The sequence below is a fragment of the Nomascus leucogenys genome, chromosome 5 (genome assembly GCF_006542625.1).
Source record: "Nomascus leucogenys isolate Asia chromosome 5, Asia_NLE_v1, whole genome shotgun sequence".
Classification (NCBI taxonomy): Eukaryota; Metazoa; Chordata; class Mammalia; order Primates; family Hylobatidae; genus Nomascus; species Nomascus leucogenys.
The window spans coordinates 117057038-117081680 of NC_044385.1; the positions used below are offsets into that span (position 1 = coordinate 117057038).

Genomic DNA, 24643 nt, shown 5'->3' on the forward strand with positions numbered 1-24643 from the left:
GAAAAACGTTGGGAGATAGAAAGATGAACAGGAGGACACAATTCCCGCCTCAACAGATTCGTGAGCACACAGGAAAGGCAGGAGGGTACAGTCAGTCTTAGGACATTGTTCTGAGCAGTCTGTGAACATAAGGAGTGAAAGAATCACTAGTCACCATGCTGCATTTTATTTCAATTGAATCTCACAGCTATTCTGCCCTTGGTCAGAGCAGACACAATTACATCTACTTTATTACAGACAAAATTGACGCTTAGAGAGGTTAAATGGCTCACATAATCAGTACATGGAAGACATTGGACTACAGTCATTGTCTCCTGAGTTTGCAAATCAAGTGTAGATTTTTTAATTTTATTTTTTTGTCTGCTGTGATCAGTATTGCAGTGGGCTGAATATTGGGCCCCAAAGATATCAGGGACAAATCCCTGGAATCTTCGAATTGTTGCTTACATGGAAAAAAAAAAAGGTCTTTGCATATGTGCTTGAATGGCGGATCACGAGATGGGGTGATTATCCTGAATTATCTGGGTGGGTCCTAATAATCACATGAATCTTTAAAAGAGAGGCCTAGGGAGATTTCACACATGAATACACGCAGAAGACAATGTAAGATTAGAGTGATGTGGATATAAGCCAAGGAGTGCCAAGAAATGGCAGCAGCCACCAGCAGCTGGAAAAAGAAAGGACTGAATTCTCTTTCAGAACCTCCAGAGGCAGTGCAGCCCAGATCACACCTTGATTTCAGCCTAGTGACACTGCTTTTGGATGCCTGGCATCTAGAACTGAGAAGGCATAATTTTCTGTTATTTAGACTGGGAAATTATTAGCAATTTGCTACAGCAGCAACAGGAAACAAACAGGATCATCCTCTTTTGTTGGGGATACTGTGCTCGTGTATCCACATTTTTGCTCCTATGCTCCCCCGGCAAATCCCCTTTGCCTGCTGGAAGACTCACTGCCTGTCTGGCTTCCATGCTGCCATTTACCAGACTTCTGGTCATGTTCCCTTAGCAACTCATCACTTTATTACCTGACTCTTTCTCTTGACTTCATTTGACATTATTCTGGGCAACTATAACATCCACTTATTTATCCAATATTTTAGTCTCTATCAATGCCCTAGATCCCATCCTTTTGCTTACTCAAGGAATCTCCTCCTGCAGTTCCCATCCTGCCTGCTCAGTCATCAATTTATTCCTGTATCCATATGTGAATATTCAGTAAATTCTCCTTCCTCATACAAGCAAAAACCTTTGACCTCATAGCCCACTCCAGTGGCCTGTCTTGGTTTTCTGCTTCCATTGTAGCAAACATTTGCAAGAAGTTGCCCATAACGTTGCCTCAATTCTTGTCCTTTTCTTCTCGCATTCTGCTGAAGCAGCTGTTATCAAGGTTGCTAAGGGCTTCTCTTTCTCATCAGTTCCCATGGTCAACAGTTATTTGTCATCTCAGTTGCCCTTTTAATAGCATTTGACATGATAGATTACTTTCTTCTACTTGCATTATTTTCTTCCCTTGATTTCTGGGACACTCCATTTTCCTGATTTTCTTTTTACTTCACTGGCTTTTTATTCTAATTCTTGTTGCAGTTACTCTTCTTTTCCTAAATCTCTCCACTCTTCCCTATCTTTTCCCCTGGTTATTTCATCCAGTTCCATAACTTTGTTCTCCATAACAGTCACTTTCAGATTTATATCAACAGCCTCAACTTTTCCTGAGACTCCAATTATTTTATCTAATTGTATACTGATACATTTTATTTGATTTTCTAATTGGTAACACGTTCAAAACAAAACCTTAATTTTCAACCCCACCACACACAAACACGGAACCTGCATACTCTTGCCTATCTTAGTTAATGGTACCTCTATGCATCCAGATACTGAGGCCCAGTCTTCAGATTTATCCTTCATTTATCCATTTCCTATACATCTCCCTCCAAACAACCACAAGTTATTTTGCCTATGATTCAGTACATATGGCCAATCTGATCACTTATTGCAGCATACACGTCCACCAATACCACAGTCCAGCCCAGCAATGACTGTCACCAATACTGTTAGCATAGCCTTTAAACTGGGCTTCCTGCTTTCATCCTTACACCCGTCCAGCAGTCCATGCTCCATATATCAGCCACTGTTACCCTTTAAGACATGAACAGCATCACATTTCTCCCATGTTTAAAATTCCCCATGCTTCGCATTCCACATAGAAAATCTAAACCCCTTACCATGATCTGTGGGGCCATCTGAAATCTGTCCCCTGCCTACTTCTCAGACCTTTCTCTCCTCTCACTCACTGAGCTCCAATCACATTGACTTTCCTCTGTTTTTGCATAGTCAGCAACCTTCTTTGCATCTCACAACCTTGCACTCTACCTTCTCTGAGCCCCCCAACCACTCATCTTTTCAAGCTGGCTCTTTTTCATCATTGAGGCCTCCACTTGAATGTTGCTTCCCTAGAGAGGGTTTTCCTTCTCACTGTACCTAAAATGGCCAGTCTCAGCCTGGGCAACGTAGAGACACTGTCTCTACAAAGAAACAAACACAAATTAGCTAGGTATGGTGGTGGTGCTTGTCTGTGGTCCCAGATACTTGGGAGGCTGAAGTGGGGGAGTCTCTGGAGCCCAGGCAGTCGAGGCTGCAGTGAGCGGAGATTGTGCCAATGCACTCTAGTCTGGGCAACAGAATGAGACCTTGTCTCAGAATAAAATAAAATAGCCAATCTGTAGAAAATCATTTTGCCCAAGCCAGTTTGTCCAAATCAATTTTTTAATTTAGCAAATGACCAAATATTGTTCATAGTTTGGATGTATTTGGTAAACTCAGAAAGTTTCCTATTGAGAATAAGACTAAGACCTTGCTTTTGATTGTCTTTTGGTTAATTGATTATAAGCAAATTGATCTTTGGAAAACAGCGCCCTTCACTTTTCATCCTCTACCCGCTTTTATCCCTCTGTAATACCTAACATAATAATAAATTATTTATATATCTGTTTGCTTTTATACTTTATCTTCTACTCTGTAGATTCTAAGCTTTATAAGGACAGAAACTTGTATGGCTTATTCAGTTTTAGCTTCAAGGTCTAAAACTCAAAATATATTGGTTGAATGGATGAATGAAAGAATGAATATTAAAAGAAACTAGATTTGAATACACTAAGAGGGAATGGACAGTGTGCTAATGAAAGCCAAAAATACAGAACGTCTCATTCTCTTGAGATTTCAAATAGAGAAAATGAGGGCAGGAATTATGAGTTAGCAGAATGAAAGCTTTTGTTTATTTAAATAAAGAAAAACCATGTTTTTGTGTATGAATTAACTAAAAAAAAAAAGAAAAAGAGGAAGGAGAACCACCAATAAAGGATATTGATTTACTTGTTCTGTATAGAAACATAAAGTGGTTAGTAAGAATCTCTTCCGTATAGCTCCTTTGTAGTTCTAGATTGTGTTTCTGAGCTTAAAGATTATCAGAAAATTTGATTTAAAATCTTCACCCCACAATAATTCATGAAACAATCAATGGTTAGTTGTTTGGAACTGATTTTATCTGTTACACAAGTGCTTAAGCGAATTTGAATTTCTGCTAAAATCAAGTTGATTTTCAGAACATAAATAATTATAAAATAATATTAGAAATAAATGTGAAGCACCATGAAGGCCAAATTAATGAGGGAAATGAGGGAGGAAGAAAGTTAAGAGGGCACTTTTCCATGCAGTGCTTGTCCTAGAAGATTAGATTAATTAACAAAATGCTAAGTCTTGATGATACAGATTAATATCCCACTCACTATTTATTTATATAGATGACTGATTTCTGGAGAATTATATTATAAATCATACTGCATAACATTTGAAAATGTCATTAAATTAATATTCCAAAAAACTTTGCACATTTTACTTTTTGGAAAAAAAATGAGGAAATATGCAAATATATGGGAAAATTCAGTATAAACACTTCCAGTCTAGAGAATTAGGTAGTTGCTTCTTTTGTTTAAAAATACGTATCTTCAAGTGGCTATAATGGTCTTCTGAAAATCAAAAGAATTATTACTATTAAAATTATTCAGAAGTACTTTAAGAAAAAAGGAAATGGAATTAAAATTCATTGTAACGTGTGTGATAAAAACTGGTTATAAAATTACTTTTAAAATTATCTACCTACCTATTCATCTATCTGTATAATTTAATACAGAGGGGGATACATGATTTCAGGCACAGAGTAACTCTAAAGTAGCAGAGTAGTAATGAATTATCCATTGCAATAACATAATCTGTGACTTGAGAGTTGTAATGCACAAAATGCAAATTCGCTCCGAAAATTTCTCTTTAATCAGATATACATTGTAAAATCATCTGATTTTCTATGGTTGATATGATTTAATCTTTTAAAATCTATTTCATTGCTCTATTTGAGGATATCTGTGACCTCAACTTATAGTTGAAATTTCAAATTTTTTAAGTTAAAACATTCATATATCAAAAATAAAAAATATTAAAAGGGTCATAAAATATAAGTACATGTCATGCCAGAGAGGTTATTATAACAGTTATTCATAATCATTGCTTTTAGAAATCAACTTTATCTTTAAACTAATAAAAGCCTTGTGACTCTTCGGTTTCTCTCGTTACAAAAAGCCACCTGCATATGAATCTTCACTGATTTTGACATTTTTCACATTTAATTTTAAATTGATATCACTCAATTTTATCTCTACCAGTTTTATTTAAAGTTAAATCCTTGATTTGTGTCGGTAATCATTTGTGTGTATAATAAAATATCTCTAAAAGGAATGTGGGCTGGAAACAGTTGAAGTTTTCAGTCTTAGGTGTTTCATCATTAGATTAAGATTAATGGAATGTTAATGTTGAAAATGGAAATAGATGCAGATAAACTTCATGCATTCCAAATCCAGTTTTTAGTGAGATAACACATAAATGATTTTATGTATAGATAAATTATTTTTCCCATAAGGCTGGGGAGAATTACATTCTATATTTAAACAGTAATTAGATTGCACTTGCAGCCTTTAATTCAATCTACCACTCAGGCATTATAAGGAAAACTGGAAATTATTCTGTCTTGATAGACTTGTTCTGATATCGCTGGAAAGAAGAGCTTATTGAAATTCTCAATGAAAAACACAAAAAGATAATTTTTTATTCCTAATCTGTTTCTTAAATTCCTTAAACAAGACTGGAAAATGTTTATTTTCAATGTGTCCTACAATTTTTAATGCTTGAATACAAAGCTACTACTTATATAGCTTGGTTGAGAAGTATTTTTATGTATTATAAATTTGTAATGAAAGAAACTGTAGTTTCTCTTTCATAATTAAGTAGATGTGATTAATTGTTCAGCACCTTACTGATCTTGGATTTATAAACAATTATGTTATATGTCTATTACACTTTTGGAGAACAGCACATATTTTGTTACTTGACAATTATTTTGAAAGTTTAAATTCTTGCTAATATCAAAAGGTTAATTCAGTAAAATAGAAACACTCAACTCCTTGGTAAACATGGTATAAGAACAAAGTGATAGTTTTACAAATTCAAAGTTAATACAAATTAGTAGCTATAGTAAATTCAATTTTGATTTTACCAATTTTAATTAAAAAGTAGTACAAAATTATTCAATGGCTTGGCTCCTAGATCGTTCATTTTTGATAGGTGTTTACATATTAAAATTTTATGAAGTGATTAGGACAAAAAAATTCAAAATATGTTTATCCCTAAGCATTGAAGAATCAACTATGTATAGACCAATAGTTTACAGTTTTTTATTGGTTGGATTTAAGAAATATTTATGATCACAGATATAATATATAAAAATATGTACATTACATATATTTAGGTAATTCAATTAACTGGAATATTTCAATATCAGATTTAATACATATTGAAAGCCCCCCAATTTTTTAATATTGTGATGAGTTAATAGCATGGTGAAAAACTAATGCAATAAATTACCTAAATCAAATCTATTTTGTGTTCAGATATTCAGGAAATAAACAGAATAGTGACACGGTTGTGTGCCACTGAAGTACAGAGATTTGTTTGGAGAAATACATCATTAGACAATTTCACCATTGTGTAAATATAACAGTATACTTCCACAGATATAGATCTTATGGTCTGCTCCACACCTAGGCTATATGGTATAGGTTCATTGCTCCTAGGCTACAAACCTGTATGACATGTTACTATACTTAATACTTTGGGTGTTTGTAATGCAGTGGTAAATCTTTGTGTATCTAAGCATATTTAAACTTAGAAAAGATACAGTGAAAGGATGGTATAGACTGAGCCTGTAATCCTAGCACTGTGGGAGGCCAAAGGAGCAGATACCTTGAGACCAGGAGTTTGGGACCAGCCTGGGCAACATAGCAAGACCCCATCTCAACAAAAAAAAATAAAAAATAAAAATTCGCCTGGCATAGTGGTCCATACCTGTAGTCCCAGCTACTGGGGAAGTTGGGGCAGGAGGGTTGCTTTGAGCACAGAAGGTTTAGGCTACAGTGAGCTATGATCATGGCATCACACTGCAGCCTGGGTGATGGAGCAAGATGTTGTCTCAAAAAATCATATATAAAAATATATATACACATAAAATTATGGTATAAATTTTTTTTTTAAAAAAGGTACACCTGTATAGGGCACATAACATGAGTGCAGCTTGCTAGACTGGAAGTTGCTCTAGGTAGGTCAGTAAGTGAGTGGTGAGTGAATGCGAAGGCTTAGGACGTTACACTATTATAGACTGTACAAATACTGTATACTTAGGCAATACTAAATTTATTTTAAAAATCTTTCTTCAATAACAAAGTAACCTTAGCTTACAGTAGTTTATCAAGTTTACTTTATAAACTTCAATTTTTAAAAAACTTCTTGATTTTTGGTAGTAACATTTAGCTTAAAACACAAACTCATTGTACAAAAATGTTTTCGTTATAGCCTTACTCTATAAGCTTTTTTCTATTTTTAAATATTTATTTATTTTTTTACTTTTCAAACTTTTTTGTTAAAAACTAAGACACAAACACACACACATTAGCCTAGGCCTACACAGGGTCCGGATCAATATCACCATCTTCCGCCTCCACATCTTGTCGCACTGGAAGGGCTTCAGGGACAATAACAGGCATGGAGATGTCGTCTCCTGTGATAACAATGCCTTCCTCTCCTATGATAATAACACCTTCCTCTGGAAGACCTGACTTAGCTGGCTTTATGGTTAACTTAAAAAAAATCAGTAGAAGGGGTACACTCTAAAATAACAATAAAAAGCACAGTATGGTAAACACCCAGTAACAAAGTTGCTTATTATCATTATCAAATATCATGTACTGTACATAATTGTATGTGCTAGACTTTTATATGACTGGCAATCTAGTATTTTTGTTAATGCCAGCATCGCCACAAACATGTAATATGTTGGACTACGATGTTATGATGGCTGTGATATCACTAAGTTACAGGAATTTTTCAGCTCCATTATAATCTTATGGGACCAACGTCATATATACAGTGAGTCATTCACCAAAACATCTTACAAGGCACACGACTGTATTTGATAACATATAATCTCCCCTTCAAAGGGTAGTGAAGTCAATACACAGTTTATGAAAGCTAAAATTTTAACGCATGTGGTATTAGGGAAAAGTTTTAAAATTTCACTCTAATATGATTCCTGAAGTTATTATCAAGTTCTTTTTGGTTGTTTTGTTTTAAAGAATAAAATTGAATCAGAGAAAAACTACTCTAAAATCAAATAAAAACTGTATAATTTGTTCAGAAATTCATTTTTAATTACAAAATCAAAGAGTACTCAGAATTAGTTTGTTGCTAATAATACACAGTGGCCTTAAAAGAGAAATAATGATATTTGGAAGTGCTATACTCACTTTTATTTTGAATAGAAACTCCTAAATATTAAATATATTCCCTTCAACATTGCTTTTACAATATAAATTACTTTGTAAAACATACCTGTTAGGGCTACTTAAACTCCATATTTTCCTAAATCATTGTGTTATAAATTAATTGGGCTGAAATTTATAAAGAAATATTTTACTCTTGCCTTTATAAAAATTGCATGTGTAAGCATCATTTAGAGTTGGCAGAAATCTGATGGAACATCAGTATTGCCTGATTCAGCAATGTTCAACCCTTATTCCACTAAGAATAATATGGCAATTGTCAGTCATATGAACACATATAGCACATATCTTAGAAACCTGGATGGAAAGCATGTAAGAATGCCTGTGATATAGGGTATCTTTGAATCTATCCTCATTTTATCTTTAACAGATTAAACAATTTTAAAACATTGTGATTTAACCATTATTGGTAAATAAAATTATTTGTGACCCACTTCGCGATTCTTAGCCACACACAAACTGCTCAGAAAAATGACCTATTTCAAGGAGAAACATACAGGCTTGGCAGTTTTATTGTAGTTCAAGCCACAAAGATTCAATTCTGTTTTCACACTTTGTCCTGTGGATCTGTGAAAACAGAGTGTAGTGGCTGAGACTGCAGCTATGGGGTCAGGTTATCATAGTGGAATGCTTGCTGAACAACTCTGTAAGAGCAGAGAGAATATTTGACACGCATTCGCAACCGCAATGTTTCGAAAACTGGCCAGGTTAAAAGAATCACCTGGACTGCTTGTTAAATATAGATTCCTGAACCAAGACGAACCTACTGAGTTAGAATTTCAAATGCAGAGACTTGACAATCTGTATTTTTTCTCCATGAAGCCCAGGTGATCAGGCCATTTGGGGAAACCTGGCATTAATGCTGGCTGACATGATAGAGCTGCTAATCTCAATTGAAGCCTTTTCATTATCATCCCATTTTCATTCTTTCATATTTTTATTGAGGAACTAGTTACTAGCGACGCACAGATAACACATGAGCTCTACCTAACAACTTATACATACTCTGTTGAAACAGAATTGCAATTACTTTTAAAAGCTGTTACCTTTGATTGCAGGGTAGACACTAGCTGCACCTTAATATATCACACTAAAGCCTGGAAATCAATGTGAATTAGATCAGTATCAGAATTCATGATATTGTGTTATTATTTATTTGTACTTGGACTCTATGGCGTATTCATGACACAGTTCTGCTTCATTAGTACCTCTCTCAGCACCTCTGCATTTTGTTATTCCATTTTGTTTTTTCCTACTCTTCTTCCATCTATTTTTGTAATATACTCAAACAGTGTTTTGATTACTAAGTTGTTGCGTGATCTTTCACAACCTAAATACAAGTGACTATATGATTGGGACTGTAGGAGGTAATTATATAGAATATATTTTATTATTATATATTGAAACAGTCCAGTATCCTTATTTAGGCTAATTAGTAAATGTAATTACTAATATATCCAAGGTATTTACTGTTGCTTAATGCCGCATTTTGATATACCATTTTGACTTGCTGATTATTCCAACTTTCTATTTTTAGATTTTCTCCCTTAATTTATGGGTAAATTATTCTTGGTTCTTTCTGTGGATAAATTGACTTGACAAAATATCCCACAGTAAAGTCTTTGAAGATAAGATGATAAGAAAAAGGATATGATTAATAATGTCACAATAATTTATTTTCATCAAATAATAGCACTCATGGGTTTCCCAATGCTTAACGAAATGTGATAATTTATGGATACTTTCAAAACGAATGCTTTACTTTCTCTTTAGTTAGAACATGTGAGGAGGTCTAAGGATTGTCTGGTTTTCCTTTGGGAATCTAACCTCCCTTTGTAGCAACCAATGTGTAATCTACTAGCTTTCATTCTGGAAAATAAAAAGATTTAAAAAATTATAAAAATATAGCAGGTGGTGAATTAAGTACTTAATGTGACCATCTTTTATAAATAATGAAGTCAGATTATGAAATAAATTTCTCAGTGACACTTTTTTCTATCATTAGTGAGTTATGAATGACTATAGAATAAAGTAAGAAAGTACCATACATGTAACTTGTTTTTTATTTCATTACTTTTTTTTTTTTTATTTTGAGACGGAGTCTCACTCTGTCACCGAGGCTGGAGTGCAATGGTGCAATCTAGGCTCACTGCAACCTCCGCCCCCCGGGTTCAAATGATTCTTCTGCCTCAGCCTCCCGAGTAACTGGGATTGCGGGCATCTGCCACCATGCCTGGGTAATTTTTGTATTTTTAATAGAGAGGGGGTTTCCCCATGTTGGTCTGGCTGGTCTCGATCTCTTAACCTCAGGTGATCCACCTCTCTCGGCTTCCCAAAGTGCTGGAATTACAGGCGTGACCCACCGCGCCCGGTGATTTCATTACTTTTAAACAGATTGTGATTCTAGAAATATGTCTCTATAAAACTTGTGTGTTGTAGGCAATGGCCACTGTTGTCCGGTCATTATCCTTGGAAAACTGAATTTGGTTGAGTAGGCTGAGAATTATGACTTAGATCCTTAGATTAGTTTTGATGAGTCATTTAATATTTGGAGCAGATGGACAGTGTTAACATGAATACTAAACCTTCTCATCTTTTACCTCTGCTTGTGTTACAGAAACCCTTGAAACTCTCATCAAACAAGCAGAAAATTACACCAGTATACTTTTTTGCAATACCTACAGGAACATGGCCTTGGAGGCTGCTGCTTCGGTTCAGGAGTTCTTCACTGATGTGGGGCTGTATTTATTTGGTGCAGATGTTAATCCTGAAGAATTTGTAAACAGATTTTTTGACAGTCTTTTTCCTCTGGTCTACAACCACCTCATTAACCCTGGTGTGACTGACAGTTCCCTGGAATACTCAGAATGCATCCGGATGGCTCGCCGGGATGTGAGTCCATTTGGTAATATTCCCAAAAGAGTAATGGGACAGATGGGGAGGTCCCTGCTGCCCAGCCGCACCTTTCTGCAGGCACTCAATCTGGGCATTGAAGTCATCAACACCACAGACTATCTGCACTTCTCCAAAGAGTGCAGCAGAGCCCTCCTGAAGATGCAGTACTGCCCGCACTGCCAGGGCCTGACGCTCACTAAGCCTTGTATGGGATACTGCCTCAATGTCATGCGAGGCTGCCTGGTGCACATGGCGGAGCTTAATCCACACTGGCATGCATATATCCGGTCGCTGGAAGAACTGTCAGATGCAATGCATGGAACATACGACATAGAACACGTGCTGCTGAACTTTCACTTGCTTGTTAATGATGCTGTGATACAGGCTCACCTCAATGGACAAAAATTATTGGAACAGGTAAGTAGGAACTCCAGATTTCCAGTCTGATTTCTTGTAATTCAGAGATTAGCCATGATATACTTTAGGAAATAGTAGGAGAATGTATCCGTTGATAAAATTTTGATTAGCTGAAATACCACATTCTCTCCGAAGTAGAAGTCTGCTGAAAGGGTGAGTTCTGTGATATGGCACGAGCTCAGGTTTGAAATCAGGAACAGCATAGATTTGAATATTTAGCCTACCAGTAATTAGCTAAATGAAATTAGGTAAGTCCCTTTGGACTCTTTGCACCTCAATTTCCTCAGTGATAAAAAGGAAATAGTAACATACAACATTTGAAATATTCTTTTTTGGGAATATAGGCATTATGTATGCAAACTACTTAGTATGGTACCTGGTACTCCAAAAATGGGTAGTTATTGTTAGAATTTCAGAAATATTTGGCTTTAAAATGGAAAATGCCAGTTATATATCCCTGAAGTTAAGACTTGATAGCTTAGTGTTCAAAAGAGTTTCTTCAGAGATGCTCCAAAATCTGTCACAGTGACGGTGTGATAATTTTTTAAAATGTAGTATATACACAGTCATGGTATTTTATTCCTAGCAGACTGAAAAGTTTTTAAAACACAATCATCAGATCAAAACATATGAGAGTTTTCTATTTGTCCCACCTTACATAGAACCATTTTTCTAAATATTCACTGGCTCCCTTAGTAATAGTTCTCACATCCCAGAATGAAATAGGATAGCATGCCGATGGTTCTACTAAACATTTTCCCCTGAAATAAAATTATACTCTCCGTGCCAACAAAAAACATCTCCTTAGGCTGGCATTGATTTACCGAATTAACAAGCATTCTCATCAATTAGCTTTAAGCAGAAAGTTTTAGTAAAGAGGGAGTTTCTCCATGTTGGTCGGGCTGGTCTAGAACTCTTTATCTCAGGTGATCCACCCGCCTCGGCTTCCCAGAGTGCCGGAGTTAAACAGGCACGAGCCACCGCACCCGGCAATTTCATTACTTTTAAACAGACTTTGATTCAATTCCTTTAATTAATGACTGATAGAATCTGAAAAGCTTTATGTCCAAACAAGTTTTCCCCTTCTCTTCCTAACCTTCAGGGACTTTCCAGGTCCTGCGTGAGCCTTTATGGTTCCTTTCTGCAAATTAGAAATGACACCCCCTTTAGGTGGATTCAGCACAGCACCATAGGGTAACGTGTGGGCTGAAATTTAACTCCTACTCCCTGCTTCATTCAGCGGGGTACCCCTATACAATAAACCGGGTTCTCAACTTGATGTAATGGCCTGGTCTTCTTGTCTTCTCACATCCTTTTATGAAAACTGTACATGGCCCAGAACCTCTGGAAGGGATACAATAAACCATCTCAAAAGGAGGTACCATGACTGCTGTGGTTTCAAGTATTTCCTTGAAAAATAAGCATTTAGATCCAGGGAACAAAATGCTCTTATTATTATTATTGTTATTGTTATTATTATTTTGACAGAGTCTCGCTCTGTCGCCCAGGCTGGAGTGCAGTGGCGCGATCTCCGCTCGCTGCAAGCTCCGCCTCCCGGGTTCACGCCATTCTCCTGCCTCAGCCTCCCGAGTAGCTGGGACTACAGGCGCCTGCCACCACGCCCAGCTAATTTTTTTTTTGTATTTTTTTTTAGTAGAGACGGCGTTTCACCGTGTTAGCCAGGATAGTTTGGATCTCCTGACCTCGTGACCCGCCCGCCTCTGCCTCCCAAAGTGCTGGGATTACAGGCATGAGCCACTGAGCCCGACCAAAATGCTCATATTATTTTATTGAGTATCTCCAAAAGGGAAAGTAAGCACAAGAAATTGGAGACCAAGTCCAGATTTGATTATTAATTTGGGGCATGATAATTTAATGTCCCAGGGCCAGGACCTTCTAATATATGTAAGTGAATAGGTTTTCAAGACCTTTTTTCCTACGTATTTTGGAAACCTGAAGGGCCTTTTTGTGTCCTTAAAATGTATCCTGTAGAAAATCTTCTGCGTTTCCCATTTCAAAGACTAAAATAAAAGTTTGCAGTAGAAAGGCAAGCTTTCAAATCCTGAGTTTGCTACCCACTAGTCATGTGGGCTGGGTCAGCTTCTAAAACCCTTAAGCCTCTTTGTCCTATGTGAAAAGGAAGGGAGGAATAACTTAAATAGGACAATGTTGGTCAGAGTCTGACACTGGTAGGCATTTGGTACCTGATAACCTTACTCTTTTCTCTCCTTATTCTAAGGAAGGCCCTGAGCAGACCTCAGTGAAGCAGGTGACTTTAGTATCTCAAAGTATTAGAATCAGGTTTATGTTTCCTAAAGAAGTTTTATACACGACTTTTGTCATGTAAAACTCCCTGCTGTATTTTCAGAGTGCTCTTTTTAAAATAGTGTGATTTTATATAATAAATAGTCCTATGACTATTTTGAGAAACATAAATTATTACTGATAAATTATGGATTCTTTTCTAAATAAAACAACTGAGTTCTCTTTTTTACTTATGGGAACAGAAGAAGAAACTGATTTTAAATTCCTTGAAAATTGACCCATTAATATTTATTTCTACCAACTTCAAAGTGATTTATAAGCTCTTTATCAAACTTTGATAACCAGTTTGCACATCGATGAATTTAACAAATTCAAAATAAATTACTGGAAAGCCAGCAAATAATGACTTTCTCACATTCCCAAAGAAATCTCTGAGATCTAGTACTTCCAAGTCTACTCCTCCATAAATACATATTTTCACTTTAAAATATCTGTGGAGATACCTGAGATATATATATATATATATATATATATATATATATATATATATATATACACACACACACAATACTTCTGTTGGATGAATTTCAACTGGAAAAAAGTTTAGTTTTCTGAAAAAAATCATAAGTACCTTATACTTGGTTAATGTTTAGAGAAACAAAAGTTAATTTACAAGAGAATATTTTTTTAATTTCATAATTCTGTGATTTTATTAAGATAAAGTTTGATTTAATAAAGCAGAAGAAGAGAGGTAGCAAAGAGTAGGAATTAAAACACAAGTCCTAGTGTTAAATTGGATTTCACATTTGTCTCTGCCTCTTACTAGCTCTGAGTTTACCCATTTGCTTATTTTATCTCTGTTTCCTTCAGTTTCCTCTTTGGTTAGATGGGATGATGTAATACCATAATAGTATCCTCGTGAGAATAAAATGAACTTACACACTTAATGTCTTGTGCATAGTGTTTACATTTTACCAATTATCACTATCACATTATATTATTTAGAAATAATTCACTGATGTATCTGATTTTTTTTTTCTTTTTATTTGAAATGGAGTCTCACTCTGTCGGCAAGCTGGAGTGCAGTGGCATGATCTCGGCTCACTGCAACCTCCACCTCCCGGGTTCAATCGATTCTCCTGCCTCAGCCTCCCGAGTAGCTGGGACTACAAGTGCCCACCACCATGCCTGGCTAATTTTTGTAGTTTTAGTAGAGACAGGGTTTCACTATATTGGACAGGCTGTTCTCAAACTCCTAACCTCACGACCTGCCCGCCTTGGCCTCCCAAAGTGTGTGATGTTTTAAATGCTCCCAAAGTAAACATTTATTTCTTAGGGGTGTAGAGCTCAAAAAATATTTTAAATAATCATCGAATTAAATAAATACTTGTAATTTTCTTTACGAATGAGAAAAAATTGATATTTTCAGAAAATATTAGGGAAGCCTCTAAAGTATTTTTAATATTAATGGATATAGATAGATTACCCTCTTGTTAATAAACTATTAATTCATTTGGTAAATAAATACTTCATATTTTTTGAAATCCTATTTCTTAGTAATTACATTTAATATATTATTTCTTGCTATAATTTGACACTTTAACTTATTAAAGGCATAAGAACATAGAGTCTGGTTTAATAACATTGTTTCAAGATGTTCTAAATAGAACAAATGTTACCAGGAAACACAGCTAAATATTGATTCTATACAGTTTTAGGAAAAAAAAAAAGGTGTTTTCTTTTTTTTTCTTTTTTTTTTTGAGACGGAGTCTCACCCTTTCACTGAGGCTGGAGTGCAATGGCGTGATCTTGGCACACTGCATCCTCCGCCTCCCGGGTTCAAGCAATTCTCCTGCCTCAGCCTCCTGAGTAGCTGGGATTACAGGCATGCATCACCACGCCCAGCTAATTTTTTGTATCTTTAGTAGAGACAGGGTTTCACCATGTTGGCCAGGTTGGTCTCGAGCTCCTGGCTTCGTGATCCACCCACCTCGGCCTCCCAAGATCAGAAGCATAATTTTCGACAAAAAAAACTCCCATTCTATTTTTTTCTTACAGATAAGTCTTTCACCTATTCTATCTATGCAATATCAGTAGAGATTCAGCTGGTTGTACTCAAATTACTTTAGAATTACTATATAATTCTATCAATAAAACCTATCAAAAATGACTTTATGGTGAATTGTATAATATATACTAACATACTTTAATTAACTGTTAAGGAAACTAATATCACTTCCTCTGTACACTTCCTCTGACATTTATCTGACTCTGTAGACAGTAAGCATAGTAAATTTATTAAGTGTTTTTAGGTGTTTATACCTTCAATAAAAGAAAAGTTAAAATAGCAGCCTAGATTATTTAGGACAAAATGCTAATTTTGTCCAATTTATTCAATGATGTGATATGCATTTTCCTAAAATATCAAAGCATATGAGATTTTGCAAATATAGGTCCTAGAGAACAAAAAAGGTTAGGGAAGAATTCTCAAAATCTCAGTCTCCAAAGTAACCTAATTAAAATACAATGCCATTGCAATTTTAGATATTTTAAATTTAGATATCTAAATGCAATACATTCTACAGTAACTATCACACATGAACTTGACAAAAGTCATGACATTTGCTTAGCGTCAGTCAATCTGGTGCAGTGTGGGAGTTTTTGAGTGATGAAGAAGAGGTGGCAGAGTGCATCACCTTCTCGTGGCCATGACGCTTTCACAATAATAAGAAGGCTAATATGCCCTTTCCCTAGAAAAGTAACACACGCCGACACACAGGCACGTGCAAAATATTGCATATAATTTCAGTGACTTTACAGCTCCTGTGATGCCACAGATCTGAGGGTGAGGACCCTGGGTTAAAGAAAGGACATCTCATACTTAGGGGAAAATAGAATGATACCAGAGTTGGTTCCTAGAGAGGTTCAAACATGGATGAAATTATTTTGAAATTAATGTTGGATATGTAGAGTGTGTTCTTTTGAGCATGACTCAGATCAGAATGTATAAACTTTAGACAGAGAAGAGATTGGAATGAATAAGTAGAATCTCTAGGGTTGCTCCAGTTTCCATAATATATGAAAAGCTGACAAGATATTATTTCTGAAATAAAAATATTTTGGTGGGGGAGCTTTCATTCATGCACATATTTGGACTTGGCTGCCACAAGGTGGAAGGTGTGACCAAAGGTTGTGTGTAAGCTACGTCATAAGGCAAAGCCCATGGGTGGTTGGACAAAATTTAATTCAAAATACCATTGCAATTTTAGATATTTTAATTTTAGATATCTAAATGCAATACATTCCACAGTAACTATTAGTAGTGCTGAAATACATTATTTTTACCTTTGCTTAATTTTTGCTTAACATATGTGGTGGGTTGATATTGAACTTATGATTTAGTACGTGGCTCTTCTGAGGAATAAGACTGGGAATTGACAAAGAAAAGGCATAAGGATTAAATCTGTAGCAATTGAGAGGGGAAAATATAAGCTCCTAGTGTGAAAGTCATCTCTGAAAGAATCCAGTGAAAGTGGGCTGACTTTGATTTATAGAAAACACTGTAAGCTAATAAAGCAGAAAAGGAAGATTCATTAGACCACAGGATGGTTATCTATTCTAACTCACAGTTCTATGTAGAGATCATTTCTAAAGGTTTTCACCCACCGACTTCTGGTCACTAAATAGTGTTAAGGAACTTCTTACTCCAGATGTGACCATATTGTGTAGTGACAATTAATTGTTTCTATTTTTAATATGAAGATAATTTTGTTTTTTTTCAGATATGGAATGATATGTTTTCTGATTAGAGGCAAGTCAAAGGGTAATTTTATTGTGCACGGATTTTCTGTTCAGATATCATAAATTTGATACTCTGTTGAGGTAGTTCTGTGATATTTCAGCCTCTGCTGGTAGGAATTTTCTTCACGTGCCTGATTAAATCTGTATCCTTCTTATTTTGGAGATTTGACCCCCGCATGTGTAGGCTGTGCTAGTGGAGTGGTGATAGTGGTGAGTGGAACGTCTCCTGAGGCGATTAGCCATGGTCAGGGCTAATGAAGACTCATGTGCCTCATATGAGGCAAGTACAAAATTATTTAGGGGCAGATAACAAGTTTGAATACTTTTTGTGTAAACAGTTCATAGAACTTTGAAAATGTTGCATGGTTATTTTGTGTTTTTATCTTTCTGATAAATATTGTGGTGTGAGTTACTTGAGAATAAGGACTGATATAATCACAGTTATTTATTTTTACCTAATTTCCTGAGACAGGAAAAATTATTAAATATCTTGTGAAGGTCTGAAGGTCTATAAAGCAGAATCTGAGCAAAGGCCTCCTAGAAGAGTGGTCCATCACATTTGTGGACATCTCAAGTTGTTGGAAAGTTTATCCTTATGGTGAAGGATTATATGTATGTTAAATAGTCACCCATGGTGTATTGGAATGTAATGTTGTGAAGATAGGAACTAAGTCTTGGCCATCTTTGCCTTTAAGTATTTGAAGGCTATTATCCTGTCACTTTTCTTGACATCTTCTTTCCAGGTTACTCACTCCCATTTAATTCTAAATGTAAAAGGGAAAAGAACCCCTTACATTCTTCCTCAATCAAATTATGTGTCAAATGTGCGTTTGCTTTTGTGAAGTTGCTGAGGTTTCTTTGAGCAAACAATCTCTTATCCCAATATTATGAGCTGTTTGTCTCCTGGGAATAAGAAATTTTTAATAATGCCTAGTGATTCTTTTGAATTTTTCTGAAATAATTTCTGATTGAATTTTATGTGAATAGGTCTTCAGGTGCATCACTGATGCTTTCAGCTGCTTTGCCAATCCTGCTGCTACTTTTGTGGGGTAAATGCTCTCTAAATTGATACTGCATAAACCCATGTGTATGTCTTTCCACAATTTATTTTTCATTTAACTACTTTTTAATTGTCAAAAATTATATGTATTTATGGTGTACAACATGATATTTTGATATATGTGAAATAATTAAAATCCAGCTAATTAAGATATCCTTCACCTCATGTACACATTTTTTAGTGAGAATGTTTAAAATCTACTCTCTGAGAAAGTTCAAGTGTGTAATACATTGTTATTAACTATAGTCACAAGCTGTACAATAGATCTCCAGAACTCATTCTTTCTGTCTAATTGAAACTTCTTACTTTTTCACCAACATGTCCCCAGCCTCAGCCCGGGCAAACACCATTTGCTTTGCTCCTCTGAGTTTGACTTTTTTAGACTCTACATAAAAATGAGATTCATACAACATTTGTCTTTCTCTGCCTGACTTATTTCACTTAGCATAATTCCTTCTAGATTCGTCCATGTTGCTGCAAATGACAGAATTTCTTTCTTTTTTAAGGCTTAATAGTATTCCACTGTGCGTATGTGCTTTGTGTGTGTGTATGTGTGTGTATTCTCTTATTCTATAGGTTCTCTCTACACTATGTTAATTGTTTCATTGGCTGTGCAGGATCATATGTATATATCTCACATCTGCTTTATCTATTCATCTGCTGATGGACACTTAGATTGATTCTGTATCTTGACTATTGTGAATAGTGCTGCAATAAACATGGGAGTTCAGACATCTCTTCCACATACTGATTTCATATCTTTTCGATGTATACCCAAAAAGATAATTGCTGTAGCATATGGTAGTTCTATTTTTAATTTTTTGAGGAACAACCACACTTTTCTTCATAACAACTGTACAAATTAACATTCTTACCAATAGTGTACAGGTTTCCCCCTTTCTCCACATCCTCAGAACACTTGTTATTCTTTTGTCTTTTTGGTAATATCCATTCTAACAGATTTGAAATAATATCTCATTGTGGTTTTAATTTGCATTTCACTGTTGATTCGTGATATTAAACATTTAAACATATACCTCTTGGGCCATTTGTATGTTTTCCTTGGAGAAATGTCTATTCAGGCCCTCTGCTATGTTTAAGGTTATTTGTTTTATTGTTATTGAGTGTTTGAGTTCCTTATACATTTTGGCTATGAAGCCCTTGTCAGATGGATGGCTTGCAAATATTTTCCCTGATTCCATAGGTTGTCTCTTCACTCTGTTGATTGTTTCCTTGGATATGCATAGCATTTTAGCTTGAAGAAATCTCATTTGTCTATTTTCACTCTTGTGGCCTGTACTTTTGGGGTCATATCCAAAAAATCTTGCTAAGACTAATGTCAAGAACATTTTTTCCTATGTTTTCTACTAGTACTTTTACAGTTTCAGATCTTATGTTAGTCCAAAATCAATTAACTAGAGATGCATAAATTTATTTCTGGGATCTTAATTCTGTTCCAGTGGTCTGCATGTCTGTCTTTATACTTGTACCATGATATTTTGTTTATTATAACTTTGTAGTATATTTTGAAGTCAGGCAGTGTGATGCCTTCTTCTTATTGCACAATATTGCTTTAATTATTTGTAGTCTTTTGTGGTTCCATACAAATTTTAGGAATTTTTTCTCTATTTCTGTGAAAAATTTCGTTGCTACTTTGATAGAGATTGCACTGAATCTATAGATGGCTTTAGGCACTGGCCATTTTAATAATATTAACTCTTCTAATTCAAGAACGTGGATATCATTCTACTTATGTTCATCCTCTTCAATTTTTCATCAATTTTTATAGTTTTCAGTGTACGTATCTTCAACTTCCTTTGTTAAACTTATTTTCTAAGTGATTTTTTGGTAGCTGTTGTAAATGGGATTGTTTTCTTGATTTCTTTTTCTGATAGCTTGCTGTTAATGTATGGAAGTGCTACAGATTTTATGTTTATTTTGATTGGTGATATTAAGCATTTAAAAATATACCTGTTTGTCATTTAATGAAGTTTATTATTTCTTTACCAAATTTGTTTATTATTTATCACATTTTTTTCTTGGAGTATTTAGGGTTTTCTATAAATAAGATCAAGTTATCTGAAAAGAGGCAATTTAACTGTTTCCTTTTTTATTTGGATGCCTTTTATTGAGTTTTCTTGCCTAATTCCTCTGGCAAGAAATTCAAGTACTATGTTGAATAGAAGTAGCAAGAGTGGACACTCTTGTCTTCTGCCTGATCTTAGAGAGAAACGTTTCAACTTTTCACTATTGAGTATTAATGTTAGCTGTGGGATTGGGATGTATGGCCCTTATTGTATTGAGATAAATTCCTTCTATAACTTACTTGTTGAGAGTTTTTATCATGAAAGAATATTGAATTGTATCAAATGCTTTTTTGTGTGTGTTTATTGAGATCATATTATTTTTGTCATTCATTCTGTTAAAATGGTATATCACGTTTATGTATTTGTATATGGTGAATCATCCTTGCATCCCAGGGATAAATGTCACTGCGGTTGAGTATGGTTTGCCAGCATTTTGTTGAAGATTTTTGCATCTGTGTTCATAAGGGATAATGATATGTAATTTTATTTTCTTTTAGTGTCCTTATCTGGCTTTTGTATCAGGGTAATGCTGGCCTTATAAAATGAATTTGGCAGTGTATCTTCCTCTTTGACTTTTTAAAGAGCTTGAGAAGGATTGGTACTAGTTCCTTTAAATGTTTGGTGGAATTCAAACAGTGGAGCCATTCATCTGGGATTTTATATAATGGGGAATTATTTAAAAATGTTTGATTCAATTTCCTTAATCCTTATTGGTCTGTTCAGATTCTCTATTTCTTCATGATTCAGTCTCGGTAGTTTGCATGTTTCTAGGCATTTTTCCATTTCTTCTAGGTTTTCCGATTTGTTTGCATATACTTATTCATTTTATTCTCTTATGACCCTTTGTATGGAATTATCTGTATATTTCTTTAAGGTCCATTTGGTCTCCAGTGTAGTTCAAATTTAATGTTTCCTTATTGATTTTCTTTCTGGATGATCTAGCCATTGTTGAAAGCAGAGTATTGAAGTCCTCTACTTTTTGCAATACTATTGTATTGCAGTCCATTTCTTGCTTTGTATCTATTAATATGTACCTTTTTATCCAGGTGCTTCAATGTTGGGTGCATACATATTTGCAACTCTTACACAACATTTTAAAATTGATCCTTTTGTCATTATATAATGCCCTTCTTTGTCTCTTTTTACAGTTTTGACATAAAGTCTATTTCATCTAAGTACTATCTCTATACTCTTTTGGTTTCCATTTGCATGGAATGAATATCCTTTTCTACCCCTTCACTTTCAGTTTTTATATGACTATAGAAGGCATGACACCCCCCTCCCCCGACCAGAGAATTCCTAGGGGATCTGGGTCTGGGCTAAGCTCCCATGGCATTGCTGTCTCTGCTGGTCCTGGGGCCCCCAGGATCAGTATTACATACAGCATCATGGCAGTCATTGGACCTTCCATGACTTCCAAAGCCTCTGATGAGTCACCTCAAATTGCCAGAACTCCATGGCCACAGAAAACCACAGAATACCATTGTGAGCATCCTGCCTAAAACTTCTCAGGGCTTGAAAACCGGGGACAACCTCACTCAAGATGGGACAAGAAAAACGGTGCCTCTCAACTTTCTCCATGTCTTGACTACAAAGTCAATGGTCATATTACGTGATCCTTGGAGTAAGGACTAAGCTCTGTAGGCCAGAGTGGATAGCCAGGGCCTCTGGCTACCCTAACCCCTTCCTAACTGACTCAATAAATAAGAGGAAAATCTCTTTCCATGTCTGTAATCATTCTTGGTCAATAGTTGGGAAGTTCTACAGTGGAGGAATGCAAGTCTGCAACATTGGCCACTGATCTTCTTTCTGTTTAATACAACTTTGCATTATTTGACCTTGGAGACCTAATCTATCTAGGGATGATCAGAGAAGACTCCAGCTGTCAGTTCCCTTCTTGGTTTTGTGTCTGGCTGGCTTCAGCTATGCATGGGAAGGGTGGTGTAAGAGGTGTGAGGATGGAGAAGGTTTATACTCCCTTCTCTGTTTTCATTTTTGACAACTAAGGAAGAAATAATAGAAATTTTCAAAGTCTTCACATTTCAGGAATGTGTAGTCTACCTGTGGGATATTTTGTTACACTCACATTTTTCCCCTTCTGACTGTTCACATTTATGATTCTGACTTCGTGAATCATAAAGGCTGGCTGCTAACATCTAACTCTTTAGCACCTATCTTTTGAGACAGGTAGTACCTCCCACTTTTAAAAATTTGGGCCTGCTATTCTCCTTATTCTATTTTCAGCCACTCTCTGTGTTCATTTGGACACTAGAATAAGCAGATGAGGCACTTTTTGTTGAAAGATTACCCAAGGAAAATGTCAATAGAAAGCATGGTAGGTTTTGATAGAGTCAGTATTAGGATGTATACTAAACTCTTCAGTGACATTTGTCTGTACAGTGGAGGCACAATATGTATAGTCTGATTTAGAGATGATCCAAACTCATTTCATCAGATCAGCAGTAGATGTTTGATGCTGGATATCATAGTTGGGGGAAGGATTTGTGCGTTTCAATGTTACCTTCAGGTTTTGGTGTAAGAATAGGAAACCTTATTCTCTTACTTGGATGGAGAAGCACTCTAAAAACAACCCCCCCATATTTCCAGATGACATGTAGTTATAATTTCCAACAATAAAGTAGTAACTGTTAAGAAAAATTATCCAAAACCTTAAAAGAATGAAAAATATTACTTATATTCCTCCAATTATTTAAGGTGAGCTCCTTGAGCCGTCTCTAGGTACATGTAATTTTTTTTCTTTTTTTTTTTTTTTTTTTGAGATGGAGTTTTGCTCTTGTCGCCCAGTTTGGAGTGCAGTGGCACAATCTCTGCCCTTTGCAACCTCCGCCTCCTGAGTTCAAGCGATTATCCTGCCTCAGCTTACCCGGTAGCTGGGATTAGAGGTGTGCGCCACCATGCACAGCTAATTTTTGTGTTTTTAGTAGAGACAGATTTTCACCATGTTGGCCAGGATGGTCTTGATCTCCTGACCTCATGATCCGCCCACCTTGGCCTCCCAAAGTGTTGGGATTACAGGCATGAGCCACTGCACCCGGCCCTAGGTACATGTAATTTTTTTTTTTTTTTTTACTTACTATTTCATCACTTTACGGCCCATACTAAGATCTGTAAAGTTAGATTTAATTTACAGAAGATTGATAAGTAGCAAATAATTTTTGCCCCATAGAGTTATAAGTGATATTTGCATGATTGAGAAAACAAACCAAAAAGTTATTGTTTTATCTGGAAAGTGTCAACCATCTTGTAAATCTGACATTAATATTGCAGTGTTTCTTCTTGTAAGGATTATAATGCTAATCTCTGGTATTCACCTTTCAAGCAGCTTTATTGTGCTGTTTCTTCCCTCATTAAGAAATTAAGCAAAAAAATATTTCACAACTGCTCATTACATATTTTTTAGAGTCATATTTTTATTTTTTTTTGGAAATTATACTTTGACCTAACACATTGAGAAATAAAAGGTCTCAAGAAAATATGTTGCTTATGATGGATGGGACTTTTTTGTTGGGCAGTGTTAGAAACTTGAATTCATTTAACTCCTTCCCAAGTAGGGGAGAAATCATTAAATCATGAGATAATTGAGCAGATGTAATATGCTGCAAATGTGGGAGCTGAGAGTTGAAGAAGATGTTCCCACAGGATGAATAAAGGGCAAAAACAAAAAAAAAAATGAAAAACAAGAAATGAAAATATATACTTTGTAACAATAAAGAATGCAATCCATAGTGAATATCTAGTAGTTAGGAATGTGCCAAATAGCAACAATATACATGTAACAATAAATTAAGATAAAAACTTCATAGAAATAAATATAAAAATTGAAGATGAAACATAATAGAAATAGAAAACTAGAAAAAAAAACTGTAGGCTTATATAATTCCAAGAGCACAGTGGAATTACTGGATGCATTTGCTTTAAAATCAAAAATACGACATTACTGTCAATATATGACACGGTCTAAGTTAATGTTTATATTCAGGTACTAATTAATACAATTAGACAACTCTTACAACTCATCAATTAAAAATTAACCCAGGAGAAGATGGGCATACGCATTCTCCAAAGAAGGCTGTACAAATGACTGATAAGCAAATGAAAAGATGTTTAACATTGTTAGTCATTAGTGGCATATAAATCAAAACCACACTGAGACAA

The 24643-nt window shown here is 35.4% G+C and overlaps 1 protein-coding gene across 1 annotated transcript in view; it reads left to right on the top strand.

The window, feature by feature from the left end:
• The window catches only part of GPC5 (glypican 5), a 1458424-nt gene that overhangs the window by 274994 nt on the left and 1158787 nt on the right, over positions 1-24643 (top strand). Inside the window, exon 3 of the mRNA XM_003257384.3 lies at positions 10560-11254. Within this exon, the coding sequence (XP_003257432.1) occupies positions 10560-11254 (695 nt within the window). The remainder of the gene's footprint in view (positions 1-10559; positions 11255-24643) is intronic.